The 14079-nt window shown below is 36.8% G+C and overlaps 2 protein-coding genes across 2 annotated transcripts in view; both read left to right on the top strand.

Moving 5' to 3' along the window:
• Positions 1 to 14079, top strand: part of LOC129763126 (RNA-binding region-containing protein 3) — a 47337-nt gene that overhangs the window by 31704 nt on the left and 1554 nt on the right. The window contains exon 2 of the mRNA XM_055761915.1: positions 13628 to 14053. The gene's annotated coding sequence lies outside the window, so the exon portion shown is untranslated. The remainder of the gene's footprint in view (positions 1 to 13627; positions 14054 to 14079) is intronic.
• LOC129763128 (dnaJ homolog subfamily C member 8) lies at positions 2346 to 3722 on the top strand. The gene is made up of 2 exons (XM_055761917.1): positions 2346 to 2553; positions 2621 to 3722. The coding sequence occupies exons 1-2, from the start codon at positions 2485 to 2487 to the stop codon at positions 3356 to 3358; spliced, it is 807 nt and encodes a 268-aa protein (XP_055617892.1). The 5' UTR covers positions 2346 to 2484; the 3' UTR covers positions 3359 to 3722.

The following is a 14079-nucleotide window of genomic DNA, read 5'->3' on the forward strand; positions in this document are numbered from 1 at the left end:
AATCGATCCGAGTAGCGAATGCAAACTTCATCAGCCAAAGCTGGATGTTGGCAATTTCATCCGCTAATCCTATAGCACAGTTTGATCCGTTTGCAAAAGGAAGCTCGAAATATTTCCATTGAGAAGGTTAAAAAAAGTTGTGTCATGGCGTACACGATTCCAAAAGCAAAAAAATCGAACAGATTATGAATCACTGAAGATGCCACAATCGCATGAACCTCTGACAAGTCAAAAACATCTTTTTTGACAAAATGGCGGCCGTTTGAAAAGCAAAATGCGGTTTAAAACGTTGTTTCTTACGTTCTCCGATTTTTTTAAAATAGTAAAACTTAAAAAATTGAATTTTTTAGAGGTTTATGCGATAAAGATGCATACAGATTCTATTCATATAAGTTCGACATGAATCGGTTCAGTAGAACTTGAGATATCGCGTACGCCAGTTTGAAAAAAATAGTTTCGAGAAAAACGCGTTTGAAGTCCATTGTTATGGCCGTACCAGGTTAGATACCGCATCACTTAAATGGCTCTAACTCGGTAAATAATAGGATTTTCGGTAAGTACTTTCTAGGGTACTACAAAAACTACAAAAATATGAAGGAACAAAAATTGATTTTTTTGAAATTTCTAGTCTAGAGTACTGCCTAAATGATATTTCCTTCGCTGTGTCCCTGTTTCATATCCCTCCTATCTGATCTAAAAACTTTTACTTAGTAGCGGCAATACATACACACACTCTCTACAGATACACGGGCCGAAGGTTGTGCAGTCCACTGATCATTCAACAAGAGCCAAAGGTTGTACCGCTCATGACAACTCTACACGAGCTGATGATTGTGCTGGCTAGTGACCATTCTATCCTGGATTCCTCGAGTCGAGAAGACGCACCACAATAGATATGGGGTACAGACTAGAGGGGCGCTGCTGATTAATGGTCAGCTGCATCCCAATAGGAAGTATTCCGTGTCGGGCACACGTACAGAGCATTGCAGACAGCAACATTCCAATTACGAAAACACTTGTAATACTAACCTCGAGCCAAACGCGAGTAATCGGTTACATATTGTGTGCTATAAGCTAAATCTATATTTAAATCACAAACTTTGTAGAGTCCAAACATGCCTGTCACGATAGTGTCTTATTACTAAGTGTTTACTAATAGATGAAGAAACCATTGAAACATTGCTCATATAATTACTGTTTTCTGTACACTGCACTGCGATGAACAAAGAGAAGCAATTGTATTCTTTAATGTTATAATTACCTAAATTTCTGCATTTGAATCTTCAAGTAGATAATGAAACAATCAGATCAGTAGTAAAATTAAAATAATATTGGTTCTTAGCATTATAACTCCTCGTATTCGATATCGAAATATTCCACATACTCAGCATTTACTCATATCGCTGGTGTAAGTCACTCCACCATCTTTATGCGATTGATCGGTAATCATGTTGCTAAAATTACCAACATTGCCGATTGCCTTTACAAATTCAATCAATTGAAAAAATACGAACCGAACTTGTTCTTATCATATCCCAGAGTATTCACGAAAAAAGTACTATCATAGACTCGCAACCAATCCAGAGCATCTTTTCCAGACATTTCACTAAATTTCTTCTGAATCTTTTTGATTTTATCCGAAAATAATTGGAACTACCGACGGAGACATTTTGACTGTTATGGGAAATGTAAACACTAAAACTGCAGACAAAGCAATCTGGTAATTACGTCTTGCTATGCGAACAAATGTTCATCGAAACGATTGATTGTCCGCGCAAATAGACGCAAGCGTTTCCTAAATGGAAAAAAATATGTTTAATCCGCAAAAACTCCTAGGCCCTCTTTTTGCCGATAATATCCTTCGACTGGACAGATTATTTCATTGGAAATTTGCATGGTTACGCTTGTAGGCAAAAAAAAACAAAATTGTGTTTTCTCAACACTAATGGTGATAACGTCTCCTATGCAAACATGGGCAGTAAAAGCGTAACAATGTTGTATTACAGGAATTTACATTTAATGCGACATTCCGAGGCACCAATCATTGTTGCATTGGGGGCGATTTTGACCTGTAATTGGACATTGGCGATGAGCTTGGTGCAGTGTCGACGTCTAGTTGCGACTTTCAATGTGGGGCCATAATTTGGGTCCCGAACTCGATGTTTACAAAAATGCCCTATTAGAGGTAAAAATGTCCAATTGAACATGTCCCATTTCAGGTCTTTCCAGTTAACTAAATGTCGCATGTAATTCACTGTATTTTCATGCTTGTTTTCATGTTAACTTTCTTGACATCCCATCGTATTTTGCCGACGCTATTTTTTATCGACACTGCCTGACAGCTCTCGTTGACATACTTTGACAGTAAAAGCAGATCCATCGAAGAAAGGGCAAATCGCAAATGTTTTGTTTGAGTAAGTTTTGTAAAAACAGTGCAAATATTCTGATTTTCTCCTAGAGTTTCCTAAGAAAATCAATCTTTATATGTGGCAAACACCAATGGCGCACAATTCGGGTAGCGAGGATCAACGTTTCGATGTGTTCTACAACGAGGTAGCTACGATTTGCTCAGGATGTCCGAGTTACGACTGACCTCCAATGTTATTTTGTTTGGTTTTAGGTAAAACAAATTGAGAAACGCGACTCTGTTCTTACGTCCAAGCAACAGATAGACCGGCTGCTGCGTCCTGGTGCCTCATACTTTAATTTGAATCCCTTTGAAGTGCTACAACTTGAGCCAGATACACCCATCGAACAGATTAAGAAGAAATATCGCAGCCTCTCGATTCTGGTGCATCCTGACAAAAATCAGGACAATATAGAGCGTGCACAGCAAGCATTCGAAGTTGTCAACAAAGCGTACAAAATCCTTGAAAATGAGCTCACCCGCAAGCGATGTCTGGAGGTATACGAAGAGGCGAAAGATCGCACCGACATGATGATCACAGAGAAGCGTAAAAAGCTTCGAAAAGAAGGGAAGTCAGATTCCATCCCAGAGGATGATTCCGCCAAGTACAAACACGCAGTGTACGTGATGGTAATGAAGCTGTTCGCTGATATGGAACGCCGCCGTCAGCAGCTCGAAGTTCGCGACCAGGAGGAAAGAAAGCGCAAACGCGAGCAGGAAATCGAGGAGGAAGAACAACGTAACTATCAGAAGGAGTGGCAGAAGAATTTCGAGGAATCTCGTCAGAATCGGGTCAACAGTTGGCAAAACTTCCAAGCGAGCGCCTCGTCGTCAACCCCGCCAATCCCGTCGACTTCGAGTGTATCGGCGGCTGTGGCCAAACCTAAAAAAGCCAAGAAGGCCAAGTATACATCATTCAACCCACCGAAAATTAAGCCCGAAACTCGATAAGTGTTGTTCCCCCGGGTCGACTATTTTCTATGCTAAGGCTTTTCATTCCTTCTCTGAAGCGAACATACACACGTACATGCGAGACTTCCCTCTCTTCGGTTTGTTTCCAGCTGCTTTCGGGCCGCATCCATTTTTACGCAAACGTTACGATAAAACGACGCATTTTCTACATCCGCAGTAAACCGTTGTTGCGGAATATCAACAAAACGATGAAAAAAAAGAGAAGCCACATTTCAACTCGATATCGGTAGGGACAACGGACATGAAATCTTCTGTAGGAACTTATCGTATGATAGATCGTGTAAATCACAGAATAATCTGTATGGATGAAATTTTAGAATTAATAAAATTAAAATGTAAACTATTCCGGGTGGTGTTTTACGTTACGTTTGGTCGGTTTCAGAGCGAATTTGAATTTGTTTTTTCGTTCTTTTATGTCAATGCTTACAAACAGCAATGAATCCTGTTAGCGACCGGTTATTTACAAAAAATGAGTATCTCAGTATTGAAGTTTCCGCATGCTATATAACAACGACAACACAATCATAATGATTGTCTCAATACACAACCGTAGGATATGAAATTAACGAATCACTCATTTGAGGATCCGCAGCCTCTGCAGCTGGGTTAGTGGGTAGCCAAAATAGTAGACACACATACCCTTGACTAGCCTATGAATAGGGCGCTTGCAGCGTGCATATGTATTGGTCACCTGTTGGGCAGGCAAAAGAGGTCACTGCATAAGATTTATGTTAAAAACATGCGAACATATGTGTCTACATAGAAATATTTACTTTTAACGTCAGAGCCATAAACACGGAGAAAATTTGAAATTTCTGTTATGGCTATGATCCATATCAATGGAAGCAGATTGATTATTCAAAAAAGTTGCACAGGAATAGTGCAAACTGCACTTTGTGATTGTATAGCCGGATTAGGTGAATATGTTCCCTTGTAGGATTTGTTATTTTTACCCTGGAATATAGGTCTCGTGAAGAAGTAGACTATAATGAACATTCGTGTGCAGATATCCTTAAACGGTGGTTAGTTCCGCAACAAAAAAAACGATTGATTATGCTGAAATTAAGGACACATTCAGCCAGAAAAATCAGCCAACCACCAGTTATGATTTCCGGATACCGGAATGCCCTGCGGAGAAGTGAAATATGTTTATAAGAGATTTTATTGGAAACGGAGAAAATCCATCAATTAGCTAATTCATGGAAAACACAAGGAAGCGTTCGAACGTGAGCTCGAGCCTTTGTGACTTTAATCTAGGCATGTTGATAATCCTTTCCTGCCAATTTTTCGATTCAAATTGAGTGGGAAAGTCGCTCAATGAACATCGCAGAGTAAGTGCATGTGTCTCACAAAAACTCTTGTTCATGAAATAGCTTGCCCAGCTGTTTTACAAAGCTCATGTTAGTTCTATGAAATATTTCGCGCTAGTAGAAAAACCGCAACTATATTTAAATCATCTACAAGAACACCTATTGATAATGAATCCGCTTCTGCTGCATGGAAACTACGAATATAAACAAGCGATGTGTGCCCAACACATGCTCTGTATATATGTGTAGCCTCATAAATGAACTGAGCTGTATCATCACTACAATAGTTTGTGTTTGTTGGTGCTGTACCTACAGCTGCCAGTCCTTTTCGCATAGCAAGATAATAAACTACAAAAACATGAGGCGTATGGAAAAGCGAAAATTTTCCATTCGATATCCTAAGTTTCACAGGAATGAAAAAAAAGCTTTAAAATTCACTGGAAGAGGTATACAAATCTCATTGTGGCTTATTTGAAAATGAGAAATTTGGACAATAATATAATAATTGAGGGTTGTTCAGTTTAGAGCAGCAGCAGCAGCATGTTCGTGCAAAGTTCGCACTTTTAGGGAATAAGGAACAATCAGCTGCTCTGATATTTTCCATCATTTAACTTTCCTATACTCGCGCATACGTCTGACAGACCGAGAATCAATGAGGTGGCTGAATAAAATGACTATTAAAACTGAATGAAGTTAGAGAAAGAATATTTTCTGGAGTTCTTTCATTCTATTATATCCTTTTCTTTAAAAAATACCAATAACGCCTAAAAATACACAATACAGTAGAACCCCGATTATCCGCGAAATAGTGTGGCTAGGCCACCGCGTATAACGAAAATCGCGGATAACGCGATAAGGGATTAAAAATTAAGTGCGAACACGAAATAAAGATATTTCAACGCGAAAACTATGTTTTATCGATATAAAAATCATTAAACTATCCATTTGTAAGGCCTTGTACACCAGTGGTCAGATAATGTGTAAGTCATGACCAAAATAAGAGAGCAAGTGCCAACCTCTCACTGACGAATTTCGAGAAGCTCTATAAAATTCTATAAAAACTCTATTAAATCGGGGTTCTACCGTAATAACATTACAGAGACACGCATAGTCTGTGAGTACTTAAGTTACGAATTTGCGCGCGAGTACATGAGAGTTAATGGAAAATGTTCTCTGGCCTTGTGGGCAATATTCTCAATGTTTTTAGTGTTGATAAGCTTCTTAGAAGGATGACATTGCACATCCACCGATTGTTGGAGCATTTTGAAAAGAGAAATATGGTTTACATTAGAGATGAAACGGATATCCGGTAGGTATCCGGCCGGTTACCGGTTAAGATAAGCTTTAACACAATAGGGTATAAACATCATTCACACGTAATTAAAAATAAGGTGTAATTACTGACATGTCAAAAATGTTATTTATATTGTATTATCAACGTTTTATTCATTTTCATCACTCTCGCTTCGTTTAACAAGTGTGAAAGACGAAAATGAGCTGGTTGAGACCCAACGCACTACTCCATCAAGCCTAACAGTTGTTGGGTCTTCAAATTAGTCAATGTTTCGCCGATCATAATAATTTCGATTTGTAGTGAAGTAGATGTACCTCCTTTCAGACTATAATTTCTGAAAACAGTTCTAAGTTTGCTTTCAATCTCAATGAAAATAATTCATTGTTGATTGCAAGTAACTTTTACTCTTACTCGACCAGTATTAGAATTATTCCAACGCACTTACAAAAATCTCATGATTATAATGAAAAACCATCATCAGAAAAAAATTGTTCCAGATTCCCTGTAGAAAACGTGATACTCTATTGAATAGAATATTCATTCTAAACGAAAAATTTAATATTCGTTCAGAATTTTTATTTAAAACTGTGTTTATTTCTTTCTAACATTAAATGCTTTATTTGCTTCATGTCACATGCCGTTTCTCTTGGTTTTGTATTTGCTAATAAAAAGCGAAACATCCGGTCGCCGGATATTCGGCTATCCGGCCTCGAAGAACAAGAACAACATCTTTTGTGTCATATTCCGAACACTTCATTTCTAAATTTAAATTTACTAAACTTTTATGTTTATCGAATAATGAAAACTCTGACATTCTTTGGGGTATAAACTTCATTTTGACACCATTTACAGGTATCGATACAGCCTATAATTTATAATATTAAATATTTGTAAAAAAGTAACAGTCAAAACCAATAATATAGTGTTTGCGTTAACAAATTTCGTAAAAAACAAGAATCGTTTATTCTTCTGTTTTTGCAGTTGTTTGAATTATTTTGTTTGCTGTTTTCATGTTAAATGCTACAAAAGGTAAGAATCTCCAATAAATGGATGAGAAAAATCATATTTTATGCAGAAATCTTCATTAAAATTACAATTAAGGTAGTGTTCGGAATATGATTCAAATTTCTACGCATGATTCAACTTCCGAACACTTCATTTTTAATTGTAAATTTGCTGAACTTTAATGTTATAAATAATTAAACAATCATGCCATTCTCTGGGGTATAGGCTTCATTATAACATCACTAGCTGACCCGGCAAACTTCGTCCCGCCAAAGATTTTTTTTTTGTTATCAATACCTTCAAACATTCACGTTTTCTTAGGGTGCTCATACACTGTTTGACCGAAGCCAAATATTTGCCTCTTTTTGACAGATAAAATTTGGTCAACGTGTACTGATCAAATATATTCTACACAAATCACGACAAGCAAAAATTCAATTATTGGATGCCTAAAATATTTTTTCAGTCTGTTCTTCGAACCTGTCGGTATACGGTTAGGTTACCTTTAATATCGCAGTTGATTTTTTCCATGTTCGGTGTTTGATATTGTTTACTACTGTTGAAAATTGAAGAGTGGCAAACAAAATAGTGTTTGTACAAATATCAAATCAAACCTTATCTGTCAAAAAATAACAAATATTTGACCTCCGGGCAAACAGTGTACGGCCACCTTTAACATTAGCAAGTTCATGGGTCCAATCGCAGAACTGTTCATTGATTGATGTTCTATTCGTCTCCGTTGAATTTACTTTTTACTATAAAATTCCTAATATTTCTAACAAAACTCATCATTATAATATCAGATTATTTTCAGACACAATTCTCGTTCAAGATTTTTCAACCACTTGTAAATAACATGTTTCTCCGTTACATGGAATAAATGTTTTATACAGAAAATATGATAGAATAAAGGCCCTAAATCGGACAATTCCTTCCTCGAGTTCTGCTCTTATCAACACATCTGGCGATCCTTTTTTTGGGTATAGATAGAAGAAGATATAGGAGTGCGTTTCATCATATTAAAATCCATTTCCAGTTTCGCACAAAGATCAATTTCGTTAGCACAAACATCAAATGGACTAACAGTCCTTGTCACTATGTACTTGTAGAACATATGTCAATTTAATTTTCCGAATTTTCCCTTTTTCCTTCAGAGTTTTCCGAAAATTTTCAATTGTCATGTTTGGCTGAAATATTTTCGGTTGAACTATGTGTAATATTTTTATGGGACCCCCTCTCCATTCCAGAGCAGAGCGGGGTGTCATACCATAATAGAAACATTTCTCATACTCAAAAACCCTCACATCCCAAATTGTGCTTGATTAACTTTCGAGTTATGCAGAAATTTGTGTTTCATTTGTCCCAGAGAGTGGGAGGAGTGTCTAACCACCATACAAATATTTCTTGCATCCTAAAACCTCCACATGCCAAATTTGGTTTCGTTTGATTGACTAATTTTCGAGTAATTCAGAAATTTGTGTTCCATTTGTATGGCAGCCACCCCTTAAAGAGGGGGGGTGGGGAGTCTAACCATCATAGGAACATTTATTGCACCCTATAACCTCCATATGCTTAATTTGGTTCCTTTTGCTTGATGAGTTCTCGAGTAAAGCAGAAATTTGTGTTTCATTTATATGGCGAAAATAAAGCCAATTTTAGGACATTTTTTTATGACTACCCCTTTTTCCGATAACGCGTTTTAAACGGTGAACAAAATTCTTCATGCACAACTCTAACATTACGACTTCGATGCTGTTGAAATGCCGAATTATTTCTTCTTTAGGTTAGATTTCTTCTTTAAGTTCAAATTTTGTGGCTTATTAACATAGCAACGGTCCTTCACCGTTGCTATGTTAATAAGCCACCGTAAAGTACACACTCAAAGTTAATTTTTAGCACAATATCTGGCATCCCGATTTATTACATGAAATGAGCTGAAAAATAACAGAAGATGTTCTACTCCCCAATACATGTATATCATTTGTATAATATATATGCTGGAGCCAGTATGAGCGAGCGAAACAGGAGACATATTATAAAGAAAGCATATGAATGCTCTTCGTATAGTTTGCCACGGCCCCGGCAGAGAAATATATATCCTCGAACATGAGTTTATCCTCTTAGCAACACTTTCCAATTTCATTTTATGATGAGGTGTAATATTATCACGCTTCAATATAACAGCGCTGGCAGCTATATGGATAGCGTGATCGTGTGAAATAGCTTTACATTTCAGCCGGCCTTGGTTCGATCCCCATTGACGTCGTATGGACTTTTTTTTTGGCACAATCCCAAATGAAATGAGAAAAGAAAACAGAAAGAGATGTCTGCTCGCATACATACAAATCATTTTTAAGCTTTTAAAACAGCTCATTATTTGTGCATTTGACTCTCCAGCACACGAAATGGCATCATTTCTGCCAAAGATGAAATGTTTTCTGCCAACGCTAGTTGTTGAATCGTCGAAATGTTGAAATTCTTACCATAATAGGACGAAGTTTCATTAAGGCTTCGGTTGCTCGAGTAATACGATTTTACTAAAAATACACGTTCTTGTAAATTGATCTTGAGCTTGAGCTTGGGTAGACTGCACAATTCGTAGTTGCTCTCCGTGATTGACCTGAACCAACTAAATTGCACAAAGAACACACAGAATGACGCTTGGAAATCATTCTAGCAAATCGTTCTCGTTGAGCAATTTTCGGTGATTCGAGCTTTAAATGGTCAATAACGACGCCGGCCACGTCCTTACAGTCAGCATGGGAAGGGGAGGAATGTTAGTATGATAATCGCCACCCGAAGGCCAGAAGGGTCGCCTCCATAGCGTGGTTCCCTAGGAAGGAATAGTTGTTAGTGGAAAGAGATAAAAATCGGGATTTGATTATGTAAACAGTTTATGAATCGAAACTCCGAAAATATTATTTGTCACATCACGCGGCAGGCTCTCCAGACAGCATGAGAAGGGAAATCTGTTAAATTAATTGGGTCGTTTATATATATATATATATATATATATATATATATATATATATATATATATATATATATGTATATATATATATATATATATATATATATATATATATATATATATATATATATATATATATATATATATATATATATATAACTTAACTTCCCATGTGAGGAAGTGGAGTTTTTAAAAAAAGACTAACTAAACTAAGCTAAAGCTAAAAAGGAAAACGCGACTGTTCTCGTCGGCTCACTAATTTAATCTGAATCTTTATTCAATTTCTTTTGGTACAATACGAGTTGGAAATCATTATTACTTGGAGAGATGTTGAATCGGCATAATTTGATGCCTCCGCGGTTGGTCTCTGCTGCGATCCGGTTCCGTTGTTTACAGTCACAGCACGTCTTATGCCGTGGGTATGGTTGCTGGTTTGATTATATGGGCCTGGCGATAACTTATATATATATATATATATATATATATATATATATATATATATATTCATATATTTTATTTTTTATCGCGCGTTATTGAACTCCAATCGCTATGACGGAGAGTTAACTTTGGGAAACAGCGAGGAAATCCGTTCTTGTAAATTGTACGTCTAAAAACCCTCCGATCAGACGGAACGAGTAGCCGAATATTATCGTCCAGAAGTGGGGAATGCAGTGTTACCATCGACGGAGCGAGAAAAAAAAATTATAAGGAGCTATTCGATTTTTTGCGTGAGCGTTTAATCTGAAAAACCCTGTGTAAATGTTATGTCAATCTTACATCTATCAGTTGCTACATATCGAAAATGGTCAGTCTTGGGACAATAAACGTTATATAGTTCTTCATGCAGAATTGCATTTAGAATCGGTTTATTGCGTTACTCTTCTTGTAAAGCGAAAATTTCCCAAAGTACTGAAATTTCATAAATTTTTAAAAATTTGTATGTCCATTTAGGAGAGTCTACCACGGCACTACTGTTCATCAAACTTTGTTAAATTGGAAGGGCTTTCTAATAAAAATATACAAAAAAAAATGTCGAAGGGGGGTGTTTTGAGATATAAAAGTTTTTAATATTAAATTCAATTTTTGAGTAAGATTTTTTAACAAAGCATTTGAAATGTTGTTTTTCCTCAATAGTTCATTGATTTTCCAACAATTTTGTCGTACAACATATTCTAATCAGACATCTGGATTCTGAGCTACGATTTTTTGAAAGAAAAACCAATGATTTCGATTACGCCCTTATCAAAAATCAGTCGTAATTTGAATTGGTCATATGATAATCAAAATTGTGTTTTTGGGAAGCTTCCAAGTACCAAGTTTTAAAAAAAAATCGGAGAAGGTCGGGTCAAAATTTGCTGTTTTTTGCCTGGTTTGGCGTGGAATTGCTCTATACTCTGTCCAACTTCTATAAGACCAGGTGATGATCTTGCTGCTTTGTGTCATTGTAAACAAACAATGCTTCAATTTATATTCTAGTGTGTAGGTATTCGTGACTACCACACACTGCATGATTTTCTCATGTGTGTGTGTGTGTGCAAGCGCTGAGTGTAAACGATTGTTTTCGTATTTTCAACTGTCAAGTTTCTATAAGACCAGTCAAATTTTCCGATGTTTTGATCAATCAAATCTGGGAAATGCCGAAGGGAAAAATGCTCACGGAGTGAGAAGAAAGACAAATCGATGCATTTCACCAAGAAAATGCTGGTATCAGAGAAATTTCTCGTTGGAATGGACGATCCCATCAAGTAGTGCTCAATTATTTGGCGAATCCTCAAGCATACGGTAAGGAGGAGAGAGCTCCACGTAAAACGAAGCTCTCTGACCGGGATAAGCGGGAAATAGCTAGAACAGGTTCGTATACCTCAAAATCGCATGTGCAAATAAAGCGATTTTTCAACTACTCAACTACTCGGGTGACACTTCGACAAATTTTGGTAAAATAATCCTCACATAAAGAGGGCTTAAAAGGTTAAAACTCTTCATCTTACACCATTTCACATTGGAAGACGTCTGAGTTTTGCCAAAGCTCACATGAACCGATAGTGGGACAAGGTATGTTGTGACAAAGAATGTTTCCAAAAGAATACATTTTGCTATATACCATAACGAAAAGTTTTTCAATGTATAGGTTATCTTCACTGACGAAAAAGAGTTCAATTTGGATGGCCCTCATGGTTTCAACGGGTACTGGCCTGTTTTACGGAAAAAGGAACAGTATTTTTCAACCAGGAATTTTGGTGGAGACTTGTGCATAATTTGGGCGGGATTCTGTGCAACCGGAAAGCTCAAGATAGCTTTCACATCATTCAAGGATTACACACATGTTCTGGAATCCTCTCTCCTACCGTTTTTGCGTGGATATCGTCACAAAAAATGACATTCCAGTAAAACAATGCTCCTATTCATACCAGCAAGTAAACTAAGCAATGGATTAAGGACTTAAAACTTAATTTTTTGGACTGGCCGGCTCGCTCTCCAGACTTGAATCCTGTTGAAAATCTTAGAGGGGATCTTTGTACGCAGAATCTACACTGAGGGAAAACTTTACACCACGTTTGAGGAGCTCAAGGTCGCAATTTCGGAAAAATGGAAAAATATCGAGAAATCCGTTCAGCAGAATTTGGTGAATAGTATTACAACACGAATTTTCAGGGGTATTAGTCGAAAAGGAAAGGTTACCAATTATTGACATGTAAATCAGCCGATCGTTTTGAATTTTTCATTGATAATACTTATGAATTTTGAAGTGGTCTTATAGAAACTGGACAGCTGAAATTATCATATTTAAGCACAATAAATAAACAAACAACTCTTTTGAACGAAATTGACGTTAAATATACTTTATTCTAAGCATTTAACAATGTATGAATGTATCTTGTTAAAATTCTAACTGTTTGTGTTGCAACGAAATAGAATCAGGGTGGTCTTATAGAAGTTGGACAAAGTGTATATATGAATCGGTCCAGTAGTTCAAAGGTAATAATCATAATAATAAAAAAAATACATTTTCGCTGTTCGAAATATTCGTTAGGGATTTTAGACAAGATTTGAGTGGTCGAACATATTTTTAGTTTTTCACCATGAATTAATTTGTAATTTGTAAATCAATTTGATTGTAGCTAAATGAAAAAGAAGGCTCTATTGTATCCAAAAATCAATTTGATTTCGCTAGAATGTACCATTTTGAGTAATGAGACACTGTTTAATGGCCATCGAAGTTTAGGTATTCGGAACTAGAGACGAAACGGTATACCCTTGGTTGAATGAGGCTGACAGTTTAAACTTTTAAGTTTTTAAATAGTAAACGATTATATAGATATAAATAGTAACGATTCGCACGCGCTCAACTGTATTTAATGTTGGCTCCTGATTTATTCCAGAAATCAGATGAGATGAACAAAATCCTGTGCTACAGTATGTGGTCCCGAGGATCAAAGAACACTAATCTTCCTAGATTTAGTTTATCTCTCAAAAAATCTCTTTCTTTGTAGAGGCATTGGATTATATGAACTGGGTAGCTTCAGATACAACATATTTCCTCGTTTCATAGTTAATACAAATTAAAACAGATTCCACAATTCAAATCAAATCAAACGAACGAGAAACTGTCCCTGCCTTGTTCCGTTTGTTTGCTCTAACTTTTAACGGAAAGCATATTATGATTTCAGGCAGGCAAAACACGCTTCGTCCCTTTTGTTGCTTCCTTCTTGAATGAGAGATTAGGGAGAGTATTGGCAAAAGAGAATGGAACGAAAAAAGGACTCTCTGGTTCGGTTGGGTGTTAAATGAACCAAGCGATGCTGTACCTCTCTGAAGCTTGTAAAGTTGCTGAGGCGTAAATTGGCTGTGTCATTTCTAGTCTGGATTTGAGGCCGTGAGGTAGAAGGAGAGGCAAAATGTTAGTTTACGCAAAGCAACGTAAAATAGTGTGAGTGTGGGAGATCAATTGTTCAAAGGATCCTTCGAACATCAAACCATTTCATTCCCTGTCAATCTCAGTCCGGCCGAACATCTGGACCGAAAACGTCTGTGTGGACCCCATAGTGAAAATGTTGCCAAAACGAGGAATGTTGTTTGCAGATTTGCCAAAAGAGGTATGAAGATTATAAATTTGAAATTT

Source organism: Toxorhynchites rutilus, chromosome 1 (assembly GCF_029784135.1).
Source record: "Toxorhynchites rutilus septentrionalis strain SRP chromosome 1, ASM2978413v1, whole genome shotgun sequence".
NCBI lineage: Eukaryota > Metazoa > Arthropoda > Insecta > Diptera > Culicidae > Toxorhynchites > Toxorhynchites rutilus.

Excerpts from the sequence above, each read along its gene's own strand:
- LOC129763128 (XM_055761917.1), top strand. The coding sequence starts at position 2,485 with ATGTGGCAAACACCAATGGCGCACAATTCGGGTAGCGAGGATCAACGT. Across the intron at positions 2,554-2,620 it reads TCGATGTGTTCTACAACGAG|GTAAAACAAATTGAGAAACG; the intron begins GTAGCTACGATT and ends GTTTGGTTTTAG.